Consider the following 11,287-nt stretch of genomic DNA (forward strand, 5'->3'; position numbering starts at 1 on the left):
CGGCATTCTGGCAAACTCAGGAGTTCTATGAACTTGTTTCCGGGCACTAAACTTAGAATGTATCATGTTAAGTTGACATTAAAAAGAAGATAGAGGAAGAATAAACCAGAACCTATATTTTTTCTGAAGTTGTGCTAGGGGTATCCTATAAAGGCTAAAAAAGTTATATAGGAAAGAAATATGTGCAAGATGGAATTGTGGCAGACTTTTGTTCTAGAACAAGCTTTTGCTCCCGTTATTCCCTCTAGCAAAGTGAAACCAAAATTTGTTTTTTATACACTTTAGTGTAGATTAAATGACTAATGTCTGAATGATAGCACAAATGGACAAAACATTTTTATGCATGATTCATGTTCCTCTATGTTGTTTAATCCTAGGTTATCTATTGAGCCAGCCTAGGATGTGTCCTGTATTTTTTCTTTTTCTTTTTATTTTTTTTTTACCTTTTTGTTATCTTTCTTCTTTTTATTGCATCATCTTATATTAGTTTATTTTAAAAAAAAATCTTATAGCTTGTTATGCATTTCTTGGTTAATTGTTATTACATGCATTATTATTATTATTTTTAATCATCAACCTGTTTTTCTCTGTATATGTTCATAACTGATAGAGCAAATGTTGAGGACATGTTATGGATATTTATTGGCAGTCTCCGAGTGGTTTTGCTGTGCGTGATATCCTTCTTACAAAACCCATTGAATTTTATACTTCAACTTACTTTTTTTTTAAGCAGCAATTTAGGCACACATCATTTGAGGGAGCTGATCTTGGGAGGGGAAAAAGCATGCTTGTTGCTGCCCTGATGGACATAGTCACATCGAACTGTGATAATGTAGATAACTCAATGCAGAAGCTATCTCTACCTGTAGATGCTGACATAAGAGATATCGCTGCAGCCCTCGAAGTCATCGAGGAGGGTGGAGTGCATTTTGCTGATAGTAATGGCAACGAGGATGGTGGTGACGGCGATCCTGGAATCGAGGGAATTGCAATTAAGATTCTAGGCGGTACAACCATTTTAGGGTTCTCGAGGACAAATGAGCGCTTGAGTTTGGGAGGAAGGGATGACATTTTAGATTCAACCATGTTTCTGACTGGAAATGTCGAGTTCCCGGAAAGTACCAGTAATTTGCCAAAATTGGAGGCTGTAGTTTCCTCAGCTGTTCCCGGTCTCTGGGATGATCTGCAGCGGGAGTACGTGGCCGTACCTTTTGCTGCATGGGCTCTTGCGAATTGGGCTCTGGCTTCTCAGCGTAATCGCTCCTACATTCAAGAACTCGATAGAAATGGACATGCTGTAATGAATGCACTGACAGCGGCGGAAAGAACCGTGAAATGGCACGGAAGTTTGATAGCTCGTGCACTCTTGTCCGACTATGACTTGCCGTTGACTTTTTCTATTCCTGAGTGGAGTGAAAGTCTTCTTTCAACTGCTTTTCAGGCTAGTAAAGTTGAAGATGCTACGTTGGCACAAATAGCTCTGTCAGCTTTTCTTGCTTCTGTTGAGAGGAGTGATGAGGCGAAGACTTATGTGAATGATAGAGGCCTCAATCTGCTGAGGGAAATATCAAGCAAGTCCGGGGAAAATAAGAATTTGCAGGAAGCATTGGTGAGGGTCTTAGAATTATTGTATGATGGTAATGTGCACTTATCTTTTGATGACAGTCAGAAGTGGTCTGGAATTCTTCTGCGGTGGGTTTTTCAGAAAAGTTCGTCCGCAAGTATACGTTCATCAGCAATAAAAATACTTTCATATATTCTTGAAGACCATGGGCCTAATTCCATACCAATTTCTCAGGGATGGTTAGCTATCATGCTCAGTGATATTCTTGGAGCCAGCAAGGCAGCATCTTCGAAAGGAAGTCTTACGCCAAAGTCTGATAAAGTGAAGGTTTTGTGTTTTCACCCTCTGCCGAATTTGTTCTGTTTCAGTGATCCTGACTCTTATAGCACCTATTCTTTAGTGCTGTAGAATGTGATAGATATTGTAGCAATTTCATTCTCATCTTTCATTCACTTCTTTATGCTCGAAGGAGTTAGGTTTACAGTGTTATGTGTGGCCTTCTATATTTATTTGGCTTTTTGACAGAGCTAATAGTTAGTGCAGAAAACATGTTTTGCTAAAATTTTTTTTTCCTGTTTTTATAAACAAATGGCATGGCTTGTGATGCATTACATAGTTACAAGCAGATTTATACTAACTATTATCGGCTTTGCTCCAGGCTAGGCTCTCCTGTTATTTGAGTGAATAATATATATGTTCTATGTTTCATTTGAGTTCTATCGTTAAGCATGTTTGAGAATGTATTGGAGAACGTGGCGTACCTCCTTTCTTCTCTATGTTCGGGGATACCATGTGCCACAAAGGAAGCACTTTTATTATTAAACCATTTTTTGCTTTTGTAGACCAATGCTCCTATTCTCTCCCATCTTGGCTGGCTCACACATCCTCTCTCCTTGGTTGGGTACACTTGCAGATCTCTCTCTCGATCTCTTCTTTTTCTTCTACACAATAGAACACCCTCTTCTTCTCTTGAGCTTTAGGTTAGAATTAAGCAAGAAGAAAATCCTTGATGCATTGCTCCATCAATTGATATTAGGTCATGAACTCAATCCAAAAACCCATTTCTTTGTTGATGACTTGTACTTGGGTGTGTGCTGATCCTACCAATTTCAACACTACCATCACCATTCTTTTTTAGCCTTAAATCTTAAACAAAGCCTGTACAACCTGATCAGCTTTATACCCTTAGTAAGTTCACTCCAATCTCCAAACTAAAAACAGCTCAAAAGCATTGTAATGTTCTGTTGAATACTGCTGAAACGAAATTCAAAATGCAAGAACTCTTTCTGCTGGCCCCCCTTGCTAAAATTTACTATTCAAAGCTTATTATCCGCCGTTGTATTCATTAACGGCTTTCCAAAACTCTGCATTTTTATGTTTCACTTATGCTTTTCCCTGTTTTGTTGCATTATCAGGCTATTTTCTAATGGTGTCTAGCTGTTGTTCCACAAAATTTGCTTAATTCTGCTTTTTTTGCTGTTCAAGTTGCCATGTGTGCTGTTTTTTACTGAAACATTTGTGTTCCTGCAAAAAACTTTAAATAACACTTTCGTCCTAACTTGACTGGTACGCCCACATCTGCACTCCTTATTTAAGTCAAACTGATTTTGGGAAGCATGTTTGCCAAGTATCTTTTTAATTAACTTGTCCAGCCTTTCCTAATGGAATTCCCAACAATTTTCAATGATAAAAATCATATTTCTTATTTTCTTAACCAAGTATCTTATATGTTTGTCAAGTTGTTTTGTATGATTTCTTTCCAACAATTAAATTGAATCATGGTTTTCTTGTTGCCACACCCATTCTTCGCATTCCTATTTTAATTTTCATGATAATTGTGCATTGCCATATTATCTCAATTAAATCAATTCTATTATCATGATAAATTCGTAATGCTTCACCTTTCACTATAATCCATGTATAGATGGTATTTCCTTTCTTTAATATTTCACCAAAATATCTAAAAACATCCTGTTACGTCTATAGAGGAGCCTATCCTCCCTGAACCAGCTGAAGGTGAGTCAATCTTCCTTGGACCGGCTAAGGACAAAGTAACTGTCAATGTTTTGAGCAAATAGGCTTAATGCCTTTTTTCTTTCATTCCAATAAATAATGTTCTCTACAATCTATTTTAGGTATTCTAATAATTCATAATATTTTGTAATAATACATATTCATAATCTAATCATTCAGCTATAAAGAAATATTATGTACAATTAATATACATAATTTAATTCAATAATTTAAATAAGGAAACTCTTAATTCTGCTCAATTTCAGTCAATATTGATTGATATTCCCCCTCAAATTGATGTTGGCTGACATCAATTTGTCAACAAAAAATTGATGATGCTGCTGAGAAAAAGTCTTAGTGAATATATTAGCAGTTTAAAGATCAGAAGACCTTTTAAATAGGATTTTCAATGAGTGGGAAGGTATTGGCATGAACAGAAAAGGATCGTGCGCTTTAGTCCAAGCCGTCAAACAGATGCACAGACGAACAGATGAAGCAGTCCGGAAGAGCGAACAACCCAGTCAAGCGAGCCAGACGAGCATATGAAGACGTGGGAACCTTCAGAAGTGGGGAGATTTGCTGCCTGGAAATGAAATTAGGGAGAGGAATCCGAAGTTGAAAGCAAAAAATCCTTGAGCCTTGAGTGCTGAAGCCATGAGTGCCGAAGTCGAAGCCGTTGATCTAGGAATAAGTGCCGAAGTCAAAGCCGAATCCTTCGATCCTTGAGTGCAATGAAGAAGCCGAAGTCGAAGCGGACGAAGCAGAAGCGGAAGTAGTTGAAGATGCCACAAAAATCGCGATCGCTAGTGAAGAACATCCGAAGCGGACGAAGCCTTCGATCCTTGAGTGCGACGAAGAAGCTGAAGTCTAAGCAGAAGCAGCAGTCGAAGATGTAGGAAGCAGCCGACGAAGATGGAATGAGCTCGAGTCGAAGATGAAGACGAACGATTCCCAAAGGTTAAGGAAGACGACGAAAGATTCAGACCGGAAAGATTCGACGTGACTCTGATACCATGCCAATGTTTTGAGCAAATAGAGTGAATGCATTTTTTCCTTTGCTTTCATTCCAATAAATAATGGTCTCTACAATATTAAAAAAATAGGTATCTTAATAGTACATAATATTTTGTAATAATACATATTCCTAATCTAACCATTCAACTATAAGGAAAGAATATGTAAAAGAATATGTACAATACAATTAATATACATAATTTAATTCAACAATTTAAATAAGGAAACTCTTTACTGACCGAAGGCGAGCCGGTCCTCCCTGGACCGGCTGAACACAACGTAACAGGTTCAAAGACGGCCCGGTCCTGACGACAGACAAGAGCGAGGCGAACAGGGAGAGTTGCAGAAGAAGGAAATGGTGGGGTGGGGTCCACTAGGACCATAATTATCTATGCAAGGAGGAGAAATTAAGAGAGTTTGGAGGGAGAGTTAGGAAGGAAAGTTTTTGAAACACTAGGAAGGGATTCTATTAAGGGGAGAATCTAGAGTTTGTCTTTTTTTAGCATGCATGTTTTGTTGTGGCTGCTGTTTTCTTTCTTTTTGTGATGTTCGTTGCGACGTCTAGGGTGTGAGAGAGACGATCTACCTCTAGCATAGTACATCAACCTTGTATCTTGCTTGTTTTTTCTTTGATTGTTGTGAGAGCAGCCATTATTTGTATTTTTTCAACTATCTATTGTGATTTCATCATGGTTTGTTTGCTGATTTTGTTGCCGAGACGTATCATGCCCACACAAAGCTTTTGTTGGCACTCACCCCTCATTGTTATTGTTAAACAGTCTTATGCTCGGAGTTTTGCCTAATTTGCATGTTAATAAACCGGTTGACATCATGAATCTTAGACTTTAAAACAATGCCATCATGATGGTCTTGCATATATTAATAGGGCCTCCACAATACTTAGGATCGTTCTAGATAATTGCATTCATGTATAAGTAGTGATAAAGAGTATGTCGGTAAGGCAGTGACTCATAGGAATGGGCATACCGTAGCGGTAGTGGCCCCAAAAAGATGGGCGTGCCGTGGTGGCAGCGGCCCTAGGAAGATGGGCATGCCGTAGCGGTAGCGGCCCGAAAAGAGGGTATGCCGGTAAGGCAGTGACCCGAAGGTAGGCATGCCGTAGCGGCAGGGGCCCGAAATGAGGGTATACAGGTAAGGCAGTGACCCGAAAGAATGAAACTCAAGTAGATGATATCGATCATGGCCGATAAAGGAGTGACCCGAGAGTGGGCATGCTGTAGCGGCAGGGGCCCGAAAGGAGGGTATACCGGCGAAGCAGTGACCCAGAAAATGCAATTCAAATAGACAATATCTATCATGATCATGCAGATGGATCAAACCATGTACGTAGCTATCCATTTTTAATTATCTTATTATCTATACAATAATTATATTAACTCACGCTTTATTGTTAAATCTCATGGATCTAATTTTTCATCCTATTATGGTACATTTGACAACCAAATCAAATTGGGGATGATTGTAGATTTTATTTTATTTTATTTATTTATTTTTTGGTGCACTTAAGCTGATACATTTCTCTCCACATACCTTTATATGTCTCTATTTACCTAACTTCCTTTTACTGGATGACCTTATTTAGTCCCATAAAATCTGAGTACCTCAATGACCCCTCTAGATCTTGAAATATCACCCACTCCATTAGCTTTTTGACATCACGTAGTTATTTTAATGAGAATATTGATTAGCTTGTGCTCAAGTTGGAGCTTGATCTAATGATATGTTTGAGTTTAAGCTGGTGTTTAATCTCAGTTTTGATCCATCGAACAAGCTTGATGATATATGATATGTTTTAAGATCTAAATTTTTTGATAAAAATATACGAGAGGTATAGAAAATCATGCAACACACAAATCAATCATCACATCTCACAGTCTTAGTTTTTAACAATCATTCATTCCTTGTGATGAAGATAAAAAAGCATGAAGTAACTCGGTTGAGATAAAATTTTGATGCCCTTTCTTAGAAATGGCAAGTATAGGTTCAAAACTAAGAAAGCCATACAAGTGGGGGTCTACATATTGGTTGAACCAAGTTGTATTGTATTCAAGAAAAACTGATAACTAGATCGCCGATAATAAATTTATAGCAAGAAATAAGATGTAGAAGGCAAAAATCACCTAAAGAAAAATAGGCAAGCCTCATACCTATTTAGGAGATGAGATTTCTTGAGAAATTGAAAGTCTCTCACTTTATCAATGAATTGAGCCTCAATGGTAGAGGGGAAAGCACTTCCGATTAAAACTATACTCAATGCAAATTTTATTGAGCTTTCTACATGCACAACTTACTAATAATAATATTAATCAGGTACCCCCTTAGTTACCCCAAAGTTATATTTCTTAAGAAAATAATATTCACGTCTTGATTAGCCATTGGAAGCATGAATTTAAGGCATTTGGATTTGAAGACAAAATTGGGGCTTGACATGAGCTGAAAACAACAATCTTTGTAACAAACAATCATAGATAATTGCTAAAATCACAGGGGTCAATTTCTATATGATCACGTGCCTAAGAAGATCATTGTAAAAGGATCACAAGATAGATAAGCTATAGGGGACCTTAAAGAGTACCCAAAAAGAAGACTAAATTATGTCGTTGGAGTCATTAAACAAAAGGATTGCAGAAGCTCTCGGACTCCCTGTGTAATTTTTCTATATCATCTTATGCAAGTTTGTCTCTTCACTCCCACAATGTATAATTTATATTCGTCATTAATAAGGAACAAAATAAATGTAATTGTTTGAAAGATTTGCTTTTAATGTGTTGTATATGAAATTCCGAGGAAGTAAAAAATAAGGAAGAATCCATCATATTAGTTGTTGTTTAATGGCTATTCATATCCAATACATAAAAAGTTTGACATGATAGAATTTTCTAAGATTTTTAATTTGTAAGTATTTTTCATACTTAATTATATTACATTATATGGTCCAATTTTTAGGCAATTAATTTCTTAAAGGTTCTAGTTGGGAAATGTTTAGAGTTTAAACGTGTTATTACTTTACATCGGGTTTGAATTTTATGTATCAAAAATTATCTTCAATAGTCTTACTGATAAACTTCTTGTAATTATTCTGATGTACAACATGTGTTTGAGTAATGTATAATACAATAGAATATGGTATTTACAAAGGTAATAATAAAATATTTTATATTTCATAATGGATACATTATATAACTTGTTCCTAGGGTAGTACTAAAGAAACTTAAACACACACACACACACACACACACACACATATATATATATATATTATTGATAACAGGTAGAGCACACAAATAAGTTATGTATGTAAAACATCTTAAAAAAAATTGAAATTTCATTGAAGGCAATTGTCTTTAATAAAATTGAAATATTGATGCAATTTATCTTTTCTAGAAATTTTTATTTATGAAGTTTAAGTAAAAAAAAAAACAAAGTGCCAAAAATAAAATTGATATTAGTTTGATTTGTAGATATAGTTATAATTTTGGTAGATTAATCATCAGGAGCTATATTATTAGATGGATCAATTTTTTTTATTGATTTTTAATTTTATGTTCTGTTCAATTTTAAAGTGAAGAGAGATTCTTGTTTTTATTCAGATTTATGTTCAAATATAATCAAATGACTATATTTAATTTAAAATTCAGGTTGAACATATTATACTATGTAGGCTATGATGCAAATTCTAAGTTATTAAAATTGGATGTATGATCATATTGTAATTGCATTTTCTTACATATATTTTTTTATTTATGAATATATTTGAATCATAATTTCTTCAACATGATTAAATTTGATCATATATAATCCTAGTATTTGATGTGCATTTAGTAGGTTTTAGGTGAGAACTGAGAAGTTAGTAACTTTTTTTGAAAATAATAATAAAAGATTTTGTTATTTTAATATTAAGTTAATTGTATTATTTCCTCATACTTTAAAGCTATATAGTAAGCCTTATATAAATTTTTTTGAATTATAGTTTAATCCATACTTAATTTCTTACCTAGGTCTTTAGTAATATATTTATTGAAAAAAAATAAACTCTTGATTGGTAATATTTGGTTACAATACTTCTAAACTCGAGAAAATATTCCAACACAATATAATTACCTTCTTTGATGTTAAAAAATTCTCGGCGCTATTGAACTTTGTAATCAATGTATGATGATTATGGTGAATATTACTCTTTTAAGTTTATGTTTTATTGTCCCATTTAAAAATTGTTTTAACAATAACACTTCACCATTTTTTTTTGCTTCTCTCTTTAATTTTATTTTAATAAATTCAACATACTTTTTCAAAACTCCTACTCATTTAGCCTTTTATACTTAATTCTTTTATGAATTTAAATTTTTTAAGGTTTGATGTTTGGAATAAAGGCTAAATTTCTTAGATAACAAGTAATATCTCAATTAGCAAAGAGCTTACATATCTCTAACTACTTTCGCTTAGATTATTCAATTTCTCATTAAGAAAGTAATAAAATGTACCTCAAAACTCTCTAAGTACTTAAATTCGATGCAATACAAAAAACTTGTTAAAATTTAACAATCTAACCATGGTGCATTTCTAAGGGTCTCATTTTCTTTCAAAGTATGATCAATAGAACTTTTTCATTTAAATTCCTATTTTTAGGATATTTTATAATTTGTGTCATCGTAATATTGAATCCCTTGATGAATCATCTTTAGAAAATATTTGGACCATGATGATTTTAATTGTCATGCAGAATACCCTGTTGTCCAATTATTAATTGCCTCGGTCCTTTTTTTTGTCATTAGATAATCTATCACTATATTCAACAATTCCCAAAAGAACATATGACATCACAAAAATTTTCTTAAGATTTAGATATATTTTTTTTACACTTCAAAGATTTTTTGAGTAGGGTTGTCAAACAAGCTCGTTGCCCGCGAACAGTTCGTGTTCGGCTCATCAAGGAGTTCGTGTTCTATTCATTCGAAAAGCAAACGAGATGAACACGAACAATTTCTTTTCATTTGATTTATAAACGAACCAAACACTAACATTCATTTGTTCGATCGTGTTCGAATCGTTATTTTTCGAAATATAAAATAGTTTATATAATTATGTATAAAAAATTTATCATATTTTAAAAATAATTATATACTCTAAAAATTTATTATATTTAAAAAAATTAAATTCTATAAATTATCATCTGATCTTCAGGTTCACCTCTTAGCTTATATTAAATCCTATAATTCCATATTTATCTTAAGTTTTGTCTCTTAGCTTAAATTTTCTTATATTTCTTTTAGATTTATTTAGTTTCTTTGAGTGAAACCTAGTTTTTGAAGTTTTTGGGAGTGAAATGTGCATATTGCCTCTATATCTGAATTTTTTATTGATGAGATCTGATATTATGATTTTATTATGAGCTGTGTTTCAGCTATTGTGCATTTGTGTTGTGATTAATATATGTTTAAACATTAATTTCATACAGGTTTAAGATTTTGAATGATTTCAAACAATTCGAATAATACAAAAAAATTTGTAAGATTTCGAACAATTCAAACAATTCGAACAATTCAAATAATTCAAACATTTCAAACATATTTCAAACAAATTAGACCGAACACAAACAATAACTTCACGAACAATTTCAAACACAAGCCTATTTCAAACACACTTAATTTCAAACGAACTGAACATGAACATGAGCTCTGTTCGCTCGTGTTTGGTTCGTTTACACCCCTATTTTTGAGGGTACGCCAAATCATATTCTTATTTTTTTATATATCAAATATCATCAAAGTATACAATAATAATTTTTTTAATGAAAGGTTACCTAATATAATTTATAATCATCATAAAAGTACTAGATGTATTAGTTAATTTGAAAAACATTACTAGCATTAAGATAATAAATATTTTGTTTTAAAAGCAAAGTTCATTCAACTCCTTCTCAAATTCTCACTTGAAGATAACCACTTAAATTGATTAAAAAATGAGAACATTGGTCGGTATGTCTAACATATTATCCAACCAGGGTATAGAAAATTGATATTTGATGATGATTTTATTAATTGTTGGAGTATCCACGAATATGTGCTAACTATCATTTATTTAATTGCAAGTAAAGTAAGACGACATAAGGACCCGCACTCTTTTTGCTAAATCATTTCTTAAAGATGCCATAACTTTTTTTGAGTTCAACATGTTTTATTTGACAATTTGTCTAATGATGTCTTATAAAATAATGGGTCATGATGTGATAAAGAAATAAGATCTTTAATTAGTTCCTTCATTTCAGTCCATGTAATTGTAGGTTCTTTACTAAACCCTTTCATTTAATTGTCCATATATTTATGGTAGTATGGTTTGGCATATGTGGTTAATTTTTCATTTTGCAAATCTTTCTTGAGATCACACGACGTTATTTGTCATTTAAAGAAATTATTCATGTTTATTACTTGATATTTCAGCATCTGCATCATAGATTTTACATCTTTTATGTTCATAAACTTTGTTGTTCTTTATTTATACAAGTTTATATTGGTTATTCAGCTGAAAATTATCTTCTTATCTCTTACTCACATTAACATTTGAGTGAATAGATTTGTTATTACAATTTTATTAAAGTTCAAGTTCATGCGAGTGAAATTGATTGGTCCAAATTTTCACGTGGCCTCTTAACCCCAACTTATATCTTCACTCATTTGA

General features: G+C 33.3%; 1 protein-coding gene across 2 annotated transcripts in view; it reads left to right on the plus strand.

Moving 5' to 3' along the window:
- Positions 1-11,287, plus strand: part of LOC110032106 — a 31,462-nt gene that overhangs the window by 1,087 nt on the left and 19,088 nt on the right. For both annotated transcript variants that reach the window (XR_002294820.1, XM_020735621.1), the window contains exon 2: positions 734-1,891. Coding sequence is in view for 1 of the 2 variants with exons in the window: in XM_020735621.1 (XP_020591280.1) it covers positions 785-1,891 (1,107 nt within the window). In the remaining variant the exon portion in view is untranslated. The remainder of the gene's footprint in view (positions 1-733; positions 1,892-11,287) is intronic.

Source organism: Phalaenopsis equestris, unplaced genomic scaffold (assembly GCF_001263595.1).
Source record: "Phalaenopsis equestris unplaced genomic scaffold, ASM126359v1 Scaffold000878, whole genome shotgun sequence".
Classification (NCBI taxonomy): Eukaryota; Viridiplantae; Streptophyta; class Magnoliopsida; order Asparagales; family Orchidaceae; genus Phalaenopsis; species Phalaenopsis equestris.